Source organism: Athene noctua, chromosome 3 (assembly GCF_965140245.1).
Source record: "Athene noctua chromosome 3, bAthNoc1.hap1.1, whole genome shotgun sequence".
Lineage (NCBI taxonomy): Eukaryota > Metazoa > Chordata > Aves > Strigiformes > Strigidae > Athene > Athene noctua.
This window is the reverse complement of record NC_134039.1, coordinates 85,978,184-85,992,374: the sequence shown is the minus strand read 5'-3', so window position 1 is coordinate 85,992,374 and position 14,191 is coordinate 85,978,184. Positions and strand designations below refer to the sequence as shown.

Sequence of the window (14,191 nt, the reverse complement as noted above, 5' to 3'; positions counted from 1 at the left end):
GAGGGGAAAAACACATGAAGAGAGGGAGAAAAAAGATGAAAAAAAAGAGCTAGAAATAAGTAGAAACAATCAAGAGTCCTAGTAAAAGACCTAGAGGAAGACAACAAGAGGCAAACACACCTAAATGGTGAAAGACACTCTCCCCTCTGAACGATGGCCAAAGTTGCAAGTGTGTTCTGGGAGATGAAACAGGACAGAAACAGGATAGTTCTTCCATAATAAAAAGGGTTTTGAAATAATTGATAAGATATAAAGAAAGAAGATGATACAGCCAGGCATCTGGGAAATTAATTTTAAAATAAAGCACCAGATTGCAAAAGCAGAAGGATATCCTACGTGCAGATCAAAGGGATAAAGAACTAGATGGTTACAGAAATTATCAGGATCAGGACACTTAAACAGGTAAAAACAGCTCTGACAGACAAGAGCTAAACCCAACAGGATGGGAGACTGTAACCCTAAGTGAAGTCAGGAAGGATCAAAACAAAACCAAACAGAAATTCCAGTACAAGAAAGCAGCAAATGACAAAAGAAGAAACTCAGCAGGAAAAAAAAATCAAATATTAGCACGGACAGCAGATCTGTCTGCGGCTGGTCAGACAAGAGGGACCACGTCTCACCAGCATGTCTGTAGCGTTGAGGTAGTGCTTGCTGGCCATGCACTGCTCCAGCTTCTGAGGCACTTGCTTGATGTTCTCGATCTCATCCAGCAAATTCAGGACGTGTTTGTGCTCAATCCCTTCAATCCACAGCTTGCGCAACTCATCCCGCTTGCAATGCAGCAGCATCTTGCATGAGAGGAGATTCTCCTTCACCTACAAGCAACGTGTCAAAAGATTAATTAAATCTGTCCCTCTAACTGGCACTTCTAACATAGATCAGCCCTTTGCAACAATTACTTTATTAAGAATTCCAAAAATAGCACAGTAGATTATAACCTAATTCAAGTTTCTTAAAGTTTCTGGTTATTCCTTTGGCTGAAATGAAACATGCAGTACATACAAACCCGAACTGCTTTCGTAGTGGAATGGTTTTTAGTACAAATTTTGTACCACTAGTGAAAATTTAACTGAAGTATTATACCATGAACAAACCCAGGATCTTATTAACCATGACCAAAGACTGACTTGCACGTTTTCCAAAAATCAATTCAGTATTTTGGCATACAGCAAGAATCCAATTTTCAATGAAAGCAAGTAAGCGCTACTAATTTTTCCGCTGTAAACATTTTCCATCTGCCTATTAAATCTTTTGGCACATCTCCTCCTTTCTTCAACTTTGGTGTCCATTTCTTGAAACATGACTAAGAGTACAACCATTTTCCCAATACATTGAGCAATACCATTTTTTTTGTATGAGCTATGGTTTCACTGGAACTAAGAGCAGTTAAGATACAGTTCAGTTCAGCACCTTCATTATTTATCAAGGTCATGACATCACCTAGAGAAACACCTTGATGTTTGCCATTCAGTTTGTTTTCGAGCCTCGTGCCATCCTCTAAATGACAAAGTCTCTGCTATTCTACCCCCTTCGGGCAACATCAGGAGTTTTTCCTCTATTCTTTCTGCTCAAACGCACAGCCCGCATTCCCCACTTTCAGGTTGTCCCAATATCCTCTGGTAAGGTCAGTATAACCTAGCTTTTCTTGCATAATGCAAGTCAATAATACATATTAAATGTGGAAGCAATTAGCAACAGTTTCACACGTCGCTTTCACACTACTCTTGTTTTTGTGATAAGTTATGAATACTTAGGGTCCAACCTTTTCTCAGGCTGAACTCTCACTGAATTACACATGAAGAGAGACTCTCAGAAGTAGGCCCTTCAATTTATTTTTAAATAATGAGCCTTCAAAGCACTCCAGAAATCCCACTTCAGCTGCACATTCTCCTACCTTGTTCATCTAAAGGCAGTTTAAAAAAAATTCATGCAAAGCACACAGACGGACCAAAATACAGACAACTGGTAAATAACAATAGCTACATAAAACTATGCTCCATCCAGAGTCAGAAGAGACTGATTTCAATACAGAAACACTGCACTCTGAAATGTCCTGCTGAAAAGAATAACAGAAAAATCCTCAGCCAACAGAAAACCTAATATAAGAGTATCATAACATGCTGCAAAAGCGAACTAAAATGCATCCAGAGCTCGTTTCAGATTTAATCCCTGTTCAATACCTTAATTTAAAAAGTTCCACTGACCTAGCACACCATCAGCAGTGGACTGCTGTTATATAGAACCAAAAATTAGGTCAGCAAAACAATCATGGGGCCAGGAGGAGTCTCACTAGGCATTCCTACTCCTGTCCTTGCAAGAAAGCAGATCAGCTGTATCTACATTTGGGAGCAGGGGATGGTGTGAACAACAAATCTCTAAGAACAAACCTCCTTTTGGTAGACCCAATTGTTCCTACTTCATAATTCAGTTTTACAGTAGTAACACTTCTAAAACTAGATTCAAAACCAAGCCTTTCCCTGCAGGAATTCATACAAGAATTGACTTATAAAACGTAGATACACAGAGGGATCTGGACTATCTGTAACTTCCATGATCCCTAATGCAAGGTAACTCCCGTGCTTCCATCCACCTTCCACAAGAGGGGAACATCAAAAGAAAGTCTGATAGTGTAATACAGATTGATGACAAACCAGACCCAGGGCTTCCCATGAGATTAGGTCAAAGCTACTTCAATACATATTGACCAAAACTAATAAGAAAACTTAAATACCAAAAGGTCCTTCACCCTTACAGTCATTCTCCTAGGCGGGACCACAAAAGGTCACACCCCTATATGTTTGTTTTGACCTCTTCAAGCTTCGTATACTGCGTGAAAATAGGCCGCTGGCTACAGCTGATTTCAAATTTTGCACAATTGATCTCTGCTTTCAAAGCACTGAGCTTTGTACATAAATCCTAGAATGAACTCTTACCCTTGGAAAGCATCAGAATGGCCTCATTTTCTCTGAAAATACGAAATGAATTTTAAATGCCAGAAGGGTCAGTACGTAGCCCCAGAAGGGTAAAAGCCTACTGCTCCTAAAGCACTGACGTGAAAGGTTCTAAGATGAGACCTCCACAGAGCCAGAAAAAAAAAAAAAAAACCCCACTGAATAAATCTGGTGCCTAGTTTGCAAAGTTTAGGTATGGCAAACTACAGAGGAAGTAAAAGATAGGACGGAAGACCAAAGAACTACTCTATTGCTGCAGGGAGAGAGCAGATGGAACAAGTCCACAACAAAGAGTGCCAGAGTTATTTACTGGCACACTACTGAAGTGTGAGCACTCAAAATACAGAAAGATACGGGGGCACAAAGTTCATGTACATTCACACAACAGAACTGAGTTTGGAAATAGCATCAAAATTCATATTCTCTGAGCAGAAAGCAAGATGATGAATCACCCAGACTATTTAGGAGGTCGTTGGAGGCCAACATATCAAAACATGAACAGATGAGATGGAAAGGTGTTAGCTTCACAGCCCTTAGACTTCAAAAATCTGATAACAACATGCCCAGACAATAAACGAACAGAGGGCACCGCAAAGCTTTGCGCTTCATATCCACCTCTCGTTCTGCTTTTTAATTACTTGTGTTCTCAAACAACAGAGAGATCCTATCAATAAAAGGCCAGTACACAGGAAAAAGATAGAGAAGCTGCACGGATTTGTACTCAGGGTACACGCTACGGAGCAGATGCAAACACAGAAAGACCCTCCAAGGCAGATTTCACCTGTTTGATCTTGTTGCGCGAGTTGGTGATGCGCTCCGTGATGCTCTGGTACGTGCGGATGGCGGTGGTGAGCTCGGTGTAGTGCTGGACAATGAGCTCATCCAAATCCCGGTCACACTTCTCGTAAGCTTCTTCCAGGCGGCCTTTCTCAGTCTCTCGGTCCTCAACATCATCACTGGTAGATAAAGTCCTAAAGACAAAAAGAATGTATGCAAATAAATATTTTTTAATTATCTAGAAGGACAGAAAGCCTAAAAAAATGCACTGCCTACCACAAACCAGTCACTCCTGTTAGTCTCTACACTTCACTGAGTGAAGCTTATTTCTGGTAAACATGTCTAGTGTTCAGCAGAGAACAATGTACTTCAAGAAAACAAAAAAACATAAATATCCTGCTTTATTACTTCCCCATTTTTCAGACGCTTCAGAGCTTTTTTACTACATAACTTTCCCTTTTCATAAATCCAGTTATCGGTTACTTATCATATTTCCAGAGCGTCATTAATATGGGCACAGTATAACATATGAAATATATCCTGATTTATTACTTACAAAGAACCATAAAGAAGAAATTCTGCTTTGGATTCAGGGATCAGTGCAACTATATGTTAGAAGTGTTGTAGTTGCTACTACTTACCTGCCAAAAGTACACTAGGGATATCACAAGTACACAGAGAAATCTATCAAAAGCCTCCCCATCCCTTCCCATAGTCAATCTGTTCTCAAATGTATGCCAATACAGCAAAGCAGTGTCACAGGCTCTTAGTTCCACATACACCCCAATTTATTTTAACTTCTGAGTAACATCATCTAGAACGATTTTAAATTTATTTTTCTTTTAAATCAATGAAGTTTGAGATTCCAACTAAACTGTTGAAAATGTAATGGAACTGGCACAGAAGACAAAAGCTTCTTGGTGTCTCTCCAAATTTCTACTCAAGAATCAATGCAATTTTCTTTCTCTCTCTCTCCCTTCACCCTGTTCACCGCTTCCTCTCGAGACCCATCCTGACACCAGACCCAGGAGCCTGCACCTGGAATAACTCCATGGCACTACCAGAAAGACCTAGGAGACAGCAATAACCAAAAACACATATCCTGCTCTCCTACAGTAGGTAGCACTCCAAAAGTTGGTTTGTGCAAAATAGGCATCCTCAATTTTCCTCTTCTTTTATCCTTGGAAGGGTAGCTCCAGTCCCTACAGGTTCCTGTTTTAAATCAGCAGTATAGACATTGAAAACTCCATTTCATGGTGAAAAAGAAAACACTCATTTAGGATCAGTTATAGTAGTTATGATCTAAACAGTGGTATATCACACACACGCAACCTTAAGGACAAGCAGGGATATCACACACACGCAACCTTAAGGACAAGCAGGGATGAATTCTATTGCACTATATGAGACGATTTCTGAATCACTTTAAAGAACTTTTGATAAGAAAATACACAAAAATACCGATATTTAAAAAAAATATAAATCACTGCATACAGACTGGTTTGGATTATATGCCTGAACATCATGAAACAATCACAACTTTAAAAGAAATCTGAAGCATCTACTTGCTGAAAGTGAAATGCCTTTAAAAATACAACCAGTAGAGCATGAACATGTGGAGACCATTATTTTATTTAAATCACAGAAGTTTAGACCTCTGAACTGAGGCACCATCTTAAGATGGTATGCGTGGTACGCTGGAAGAGTATAAAAATAGTAAAAGACTAGAAGTATTGTTTCCAACCCTAAAGACTATGAAAAGATATGTCAGAAGTAAGAGAGAACCTCTTGATTTTATTCTTGATTTCTTAAGCTTTTTGTGTAGAAAAGGTCCAATAGTTGGAAGGAGAGAAGAAACCCACTGCTGAACGCTGCTGCCACTCTCCGCTACCGTAAGAGCTTTCACTTTGGATTTGTTAAAGCAATGAGGTCCAGCCAGCCAAACTACAACCAGTATCTCCTGCTGTATATCTCCCGCTGTCAAGTAAGAAAGCAAATATGTTTTTCTTGCAGTAACAGTCACTTGTCCTCTACAGATTTCACTGTAGAAGGTGAGAACTGCTTGCACATCACTGAAAAATAACAAAGGAGAGAAACCTACTTCCTTATGGTTTATTTAAGAGTATCTTCAGTGACAACAAGCAGGACACAAGAAGGGTTAGTATTTGATAGATTTTTCTGAATTCTTCAAACCCTTAGGAAAGCAGTAGGAACTCAAGTGCAAAAGCTCTTCTCAGATAAACATACACAAAGAACTTAACTCAAACATAGAAGAAAACACTCCCTCTCCCTCAGAAAGTCGAGACATACCCAAAACTTCCAGTTCACTACTCTTTCCTCCCTCAAAGAAAAACAACAGGCTGTACCACCTACTCAAGGGCTCCATCTTTAAAAGGGAGAAGAAAAAAAAAAAAAAAAGTGCCATTTCACAGGGGATCACGATCCCAGAAAGAGCAGCTAAGAAAACTCAAGTGAGCAAGCAAATCTGTACTACCATATGGAATACGGCACGAGAGGAGGACAGGAGCACACTTGTCCTACTCAGCTACCAAGGACAGGAGAACTACAGCCAAAATATATCCTACAAAACCCTAAAAGAAGACAATGTACCCAAGTGATGGATTTTACTTTACACAGTTTTAACACTCCTTTCACTTTCAGATGGCAGTGGCAGAAGGGTAACAGATACCACATGGAAATGAGAAGAGATCCTCTTTCTTTTGTTATGCCTCAGACTATCGGCGTGGGCGCCTCACACCCTCCTCCCCACTCCCAAATACCCAGAGCCGCACGTTTTACAGGGAATGTGGGTGCACCTCTCCTCTTGCACAAAGGACACGCCGAGATGAGAACCCCCCTCCTCGCTCCACTGACAGCAAGCTTCTTCCGATACATAAAATTTATTTGTAGCATTTCAAGTTTCATGCTTTGTGGTCGCTACAGAAACAGGAATGCTTTCTAATGTTATTACATTCATATTCTACTTTCAGGCATTCTTAGTTGTGTTTTAAATCATTTGTCTTAATTTGTACTCTGTGTAAAGCACTTTAATATCATGCAAAAAAAAAAACCCAAACCTGAAAAAGAAAATCCACGGTTAGAGAATAAGCCTGGAATTAAGAAATCTGGGTTACAGGCTCTGCGCCACCACAGACCTCCGACATCGTGCTCGCAGCACCCTCACGCTGCAGACTGCATCTTGACAAACAGCTCTTAGCTACTACAGACTCCTGGTGTAAATATCTGCACTTCAGTGCAGGTCCATGTCCTGGTGGCCCAGTTTCTTCTTCTCACCTGGGGAACATGCAGCACTAGTTCCTCAAACAATTACATGCACCAAGTACTGCTGAAACACTCAGTGCTGTTAGCAGAGGTCACGTAAAGACTTCAGCCAAAGTTATGTATGAAGATACTCTAGGAAACAAAGGTAAGCAACAGCTAATGAAGCAGTATTAAACACACAGCACCTGCGAGACGCAGCGAAGTTTGGGTTCATGTCATAACAGATGAATAGAAAGCACACGCTTGGCAGTAAATCATCCTCCATTAAGAGTTCTTGCAGATGAATATGCTTTCTTTGTGAAGAACTGCTTATTTTTCCTAGAAAAATGTTCTTCAGCATGGTTACGCCAGACATGAATGTATATCCTTTTTCGGAATTGACATAGTGTTCTGAGTTTGAAGCTGAACAGTACTGCTTGTCTCAGTAGTTAATGAAAACATCGATTCTCTCTAACCCGAGTTATAGATTGCAGGAGAATCGTGGATTGCTACAGACAATGTAGAAGCAGAACCAAGCTGGACTGTATCACGGACTAGAAAATTTTTTTGCTTTAATTAAACAAAATTCAATTTCAAAATTCTTGATTTGCCAAAGCTGTTGAAGCTGTGACTTGAATCCATCTGCAATGCCAGTAGTTTGTTACGAAAGCTAAAGATCTTTCTCCAAGGCTAAGACTACATCAGTGTCATGTCTGAGGATGTCACGAGTCTTGTCTAATGCTCCAGCAAGTTTCTGCCCAACTCGGGCTTCCTAACAACTTCCAATCACATCCATATTTTTTAAGCCGATTCCAATTGTGCTGCCTAGCTGTTTTTGTCCTTGTAATTGGGTTTAACTTGTCATCTGTAGGAAAAATACTTTTTGCTAAAACCACCTGACATTTCCACAGCCAAAACATAGATGTTTATGAAGCCTGAGAGACAGCTCACAACAGGACCTGTATCTTAGAACCACAAAACATGTCAAAAGATGGACAAAGCTAGTATAGCTGGAAACCAGAAGCCTTTGTGAGATACCACAAGCTTATTCCTGCTGAAATGATATAATGACAATGTCTAACAAAGTACCAATTTTAGTTGTCATTTTGCTGTTTGTCTGCTTAGATATATAACATACACCTGCTGCCATCTTCAGCAGAATCAAGATGCTTTAGGGGTGAAAAAAAAAAGCCCAGCTGGCTGAGCACTACACACCTTCTCGCAGTCTAAATTCCAAAGAATTCATCTTTTAAACCCACAACACAGCCAGTAGTAGCGTGAAAATATTGCCAACCCACATTAAAAAGAAGAGTAACAGGAATATAGAGGTCTTGAAGCTCCAGGCCATCCAACCTGACTTCAGGAATCTCAGCAGCACGTGCCAGGAACACAGTTGCCAATTAAGTCTTTTTCTACACTTTATAGTTCTCTGAAAAATGAGCTTAACACACAGTGGTAACCCAGAATACAAAAAGATGAGAGCAAGACAAAGGAATCACTCTGTTGCTGTATAAAACCTTACTATGCCCATACCTGATGGGGACAGTTCTGGCCCCCTCTCTCCTCTGTTGCCCTCGGAAGGGCAACTAAAACAACAGAGGGGATGAAGCAGTTGTTCTCTGCAGGGATGCTAAGGCCAAGACTCTTCCATTTGGGAAAGAAAACGCTGAAAGGAGATATGACTGAGGTCTGCAGAAGTCAGAAATTTGATAAATAACATAAACGCAAAAGAGTTTTTCACCAAATCATGCACTACTAGAACTAGTGGCACTTGTTGAAGCTAACGGGAGATCAGTTTAAAAAAGGATAAGTAAGTGTGCTCACTCACACTTCAGGGAGTAAACTCCTGAACCCTGCAGCAGGATTTGAAGCTCAAAACATCAGGAGATGCAGAAAAAGAACTTAAATGCATACACAGACAGCAGGTCAAAACAAATACCGAAAGAAACTAGCTGGGATGCCAGCTCCAACGTCCCTAACTGCAGACACTGGGGAAATATAGAGGCACTGGACACCAAGACGTGGCCAGGCTGCATCCCCTCTCTTCACATTTTGTATTATCACTGTTGGAGACAAACTACCAGGCTGGAGGAACCACTCATCTGCCTCAAGAGAGCATTTCTTTGGTCTAATGCTCTGGAAGACTCCCGCCATGCAGACCACCTACAGCTGAGTAATATTTTGGAGGTGCTGGAGCTGATGTTACCCAGCTCCTGCGCATGTACACGCAAACACACACAGAGTAGGTGCCAACGTGGGGCTTTCCCTTCACCTTACCAGGATATTTTAGCATCCAGACCTGCAAGAAGACAAGACAACCGTGATCCGTTTTGCGGTTCCAGCTGAAACCACTGTGCTGTCAAGCAGCAGGAGGGGGGAGAAAAGAAGAATTACAAACTTCCACAAAATGCTGCTTTGTACATCCCAGGGATGCCCCCACTCAGGAGAAGATCTTATCAACACACCATTACATATTTTTCCACCCTGTGATCCTAACCTGCAAGACTTGAACTCAGGGGTAGTTTCAGACTCAGTCAACTGCATGTTCCAGGATTTCCAGCTGGCTCTGTCGGATGCACCAGCTGGGAAATCTTCCTGGAATTAACATCTGTACTGGGAACCTCTCACTTTCTTTAATTACCAGTTTTAGGAAAATATTGTAGAAACATTCATCACTAAAAATAACATACTCATATTTTGACTGGAAAATTTACTTGTATTTAGAGCCCTTTAGTCTCCTCTAGCTTAAAATATTGAAGTGACCACTTCCTATGGCAAAAGAGACAAATAATTCTGCACAACAACAAAGAATTTAAACCTAACATGTTGTTTTTTTCCCCTCCATTCACATGAGTTTGCCTTAAATACCTGTGGATTATTTCTTTACGGACAGGATGAAAGTTTAAATCACAACCCAAGATCCACATGGAGAAAATCAACATCAGAGACTGCTCTTTCATTTATTTTACTGAAAGACCAGCAAGTTTCAGAAGTATAAGGTTTTGATTTTAGGACTTGGTTATTTCCAGTCATTATGGGAGTCTGGATTAATGGCTGGAGAACAGAAAAGAAGCACATGTGTGATCCATTCCACAATCATGTACTGAAGAACCATCAAAGAGCACTTAGAGAAAAGCAAACCCATTCTTTAATGGAAGGGAATAGCAAGAGAATAGCAATATATAAATAAGAGGAAGTGAAGCTGTTTCAAGCCAAAATGTCAGAAACAAGTGTGCTATGAAACTGAGAATGCCTCTTCTGGATTTTTTTTTTTTTTTTTTAATCACATTAAACCTTTTCCCAGACAATAATTTACATTTTTGTTCACTGTGGCTGTAACGTAGGAATTTCTGCAACATTTTCAAAAGCAGTACAAGCACTTACAACTGCTCACGGCCACCAGTAAGACCCTTCTGCTCATGTTCTTCTCACATAACTGTATCAGACAGATGAGCCCTCCCTTTACCTACTTAAACCAGAACTAACTCACCACATTTTTTCCACTCTGGTAATTTATTACTATGTATTTTCCTCCTTCAAAAACACAACATTAAATCCTTGAAGTCTAACAGCATTTGTAACTACAAAGAGGAGTGATGTCACTTTGAATCCAAAACATTACCCTGTACACCCGAATTCCCTACCTAAGCCCCTCAGTACAGGAGCCATTTGTTTTTTCTTGGTCTGAAAAAAAATAAAAATAAAAAGGCAAAGCGAGGAATACTTAATATTCTTGAGATTATATACATTCCTGCTAACACTGCAGAAAAGTAAGCCAAGGGCATCTTTGCTTGCTTCTCTATTAAAATGTGCAGCAAGGAAGAAGAAAAGTCAACACACTGTTTGCCAAATAGAAAGGATCAAAATTGTTTGGGAAAGGAACTTTGCAGAAAGAACTTTGAAGGGGGAATTACAAAACAGGACAGGATTGTGAAACAGTGATAAATATACATTAGCTTTTTAGAACTCCCTGAAAAACAAAAGCATTTAAAACATATGACAAACAGAAGGAACGTCAATTTAGATACCGAGTACACGCAGGTTATGAACTCAGTGGGGATCTCCAGTAGGGTTCCCTGATCAGTTGCCTTGTTTTTTCATTTTCATTTTTCTAAATGAGAATCCGCCTCCCCTGTAAGATACCTGTAATTTGTACTTGGCAGCTGGATGGCTGCATATGCCTGTCTCATTAGCAAGAGCTCAATAGGATTAGACTAATTCCAACTGGATGTTAGGCTGTTAAGAGACATTTTTATGCTACAGTAAAACAAATTCATTGAGCCAAATCTCATTGACTTTTGATTTTACATAGTTAAAAATACAGATTACACAAATGCAGAATGCTTAATTCACTGGAGTCGCTTCCACATATGGAAGACAGGATAGAGCAGAAGATGATCAGACACAATCATGGAATGTTTTTATCGTGGGATGCACAGCACTTTTCATACAAGAAAAAAAAAAAAAAAAACGAGGCTTGCTATTTCCCCTGAGGTCAGTGAATTTATACTGGAATTAAATTAATTTAAAAAGTCCATTGGGACTATTCATTTTCGTTAAAGTTGATCTGTAGATCACAAACATTTTTCATCTCCACTTTCCAGCACCCAACTCAAATAACTAGCAGAGGGAGTACGTGGAAAGACTTTTACAGGAGTCCTGAAGCACTGTCATTCTGCAGGATGCCTAAAGCCTTAAAATGCCTGAACCCAAAAGTATGTTTAAATCTACCCTCACCTGTTGCTTTACAACAGTTCAGCAGACTGTAGCCATCAAAAGCTGAAGAGTCATTCAAAACACCAGGAGGCAAGATTTCTGATTTCTGGATGCTTACCTATAAATGCTCAACAGGGTATCTGGAAGCAGTTGGAAAATCCACTTGTGTGGTTAAAACTTTCTTCTCTCCACAGAGCTGTCTCACAGCATTTTCCCCTGAGCAGCGAAATGTAATGCTTCTCTCACTAAAATACTAAGGAGCTTTAAGAAAAATCACACAATGTCTCATTTTTATAATGCAGAAATGCTGCAGATTACAGCTACTTTTTACCATAGTAAATAAATAACGGTGCGCTTAGAAAATGCAACACTTTACGTAGGGATAAAAGACACTTTTCTCTAAGAACCAACGTAATTAATCTGCTTCCAGCAACAACTAACACCAGCAGATTCCATACACTATATAACAAGTTCTTCTCACACTGTGGACTTAGTGTTGGCTATTTGTGTTTTGACAAGGCAAGGTTTTTCACAGACCTATCCAAGATCCGCAGGTGTCTGGACTACAGAACTACCACACAATCTCATCTCCTCTGTAAATTTACTCCTACAGTGTGATGCATTAATTTGGGGAGGAAGGAAATTAAAAAAAAAAAAAAAAAGCGAAGTCTCTAGCATTCAAACAATGCAAGAAAAACAGGCAGATGATGTAAAAGGACAGAAAACAAGCCATAATTTCTTCACAATAAATTTCTTTTAGTGTTGTGAACTGAAGGAACATGATGTTTACTAAGCTATTCGACAGCAGAAGAAAACAAACACCATTGTACTACACATCATGTGGCACAACAGATAACTACAGGAGTACAGAAATGCTGTACAGAGATGATCAGCTGCAAAACTATGAGGCAATTCACCTCCCTTCGTAACATGCTATTTTGGAGCTTCAAATGCACTCCAGCTCCAAAACAGGATTTAACATCACAGCTCCCAGCACCCCAGAAAGCACGCCACACACAGATTAATCTTTATTCTGTGTAACACCCATGTTGCCACAAACGTGCAGCTTATCCACACCAACAAGCTACTATAGAAAATAAGCTCTGATGCGAATGCGATGCTCAACAAAACTTCTTGGCTCAGTCCCCATATCCCAAGTTTAGTGCAAACTGAGAATAGCCACAGGGAGAGTGACTAAGAAATGATTTTTCCGGGGCATCCTGTGACTCTCAGTAGGAAAAGCCTTTGCAAAGCCAGCAACCACTGCAGGTACTTCAGGCAGCCACAGCACCGGTGAGCTCAGGCTGGCAATAGAACCACAAAGCTTCAAGTGGACTGTTTTGTTCATGGACACCTACAGCAAACGTGGAAAAATTCAGGTTCCTGAAGAAATCCGTTCACCTTTCTCTCTAAGGGATGCACAAACGAATGGGTCTCCTCCGTCTGAATTTTCGAATTTATTTTCCTTCTTGATAGTACAGATTTAGGTTTAGGATATGCTGCTGTCCTACTAGTGTACATCGGGCTGATGCATCAGAGAAGCAGCTCTCATCTATTTTCCCCTCTCTTTTATTCTACAGGGGCCAATAACAAGAACAGGTCAGTCAGACACAAACCGATGTATTTCTGAGCTCCAAATGCCCACAGTCCAACCCCATTTTGTCCCGCAGTGTGCTGAATGCCCTTATACCACACACAAGCTCTCAGTTTTCTGAACCTAAATTCAGGGTGCAATCCACACCACTCCTTGTCACTGCATTTCCTTCATTAGAGTATTTTCTCCACTAAATCCTGCATTTAGTTGCTCCCATCACCCCCATATTTTGCACTGTGGCAAAAGGAAGTTAACAACAACCTTCAAGACTATCCATTTACAGACATCAACCTCCAAATTACAGCTCCAGCAGGAATCAGATTCAAGACTCAACAAGAATTTCTCTTTACACTGAGAAGTCTCATATTTCCCCACACAGCCTGTATTATCAAGGGCTTTAGGCTGTTTTCCAGGGCAGATGAGTAATTTCTTTTGCCAACCCACCAGTTAGCTTCCTACCTGTCCAATAAAATGCCAAGAAAATTAGATTGAGTGTCAATTTTAAGAGAAAACTGTTAACGCTAATGAACAATAAATGTTTCATTTTCTTCAAATTTGCTTCTTCTGATGCCTCCAGCTAGGCTGGGTGGATAACTGCCTGCCTATTTTACCTACCCTAAGGGTAGGCCTGTTAAGTATAATTACTGCTAAGCCATGGATAGTAAACTGAGTCTTAATTATCAATTTCTTGACTAGAGAATTTGTTTCACAGGAAGAACATTGTAATAACAGTATGTGGGCATTATGCTTCTGTAGCTTTTTTATTAAACAGAAGTGAAAGAACAGATACCATGTCCAAAAAGCAAGTATGTGTTTTAGAAAATTAATGACAAGTTAGCACCTGCAACACACTACCAGGGGTTCTCAACCTTTCCTTCACCACCGACCCTCT

The 14,191-nt window shown here is 40.2% G+C and overlaps 1 protein-coding gene across 1 annotated transcript in view; it reads right to left on the bottom strand.

Annotated features, from left to right (window-relative positions):
• The window catches only part of EXOC4 (exocyst complex component 4), a 424,237-nt gene that overhangs the window by 398,297 nt on the left and 11,749 nt on the right, over window positions 1–14,191 (bottom strand). The window contains exons 2-3 of the mRNA XM_074903542.1: window positions 3,733–3,922; window positions 621–815 (exon numbers count right to left, since the gene is read on the bottom strand). Of these exons, the coding sequence (XP_074759643.1) occupies window positions 621–815; window positions 3,733–3,922 (385 nt within the window). The remainder of the gene's footprint in view (window positions 1–620; window positions 816–3,732; window positions 3,923–14,191) is intronic.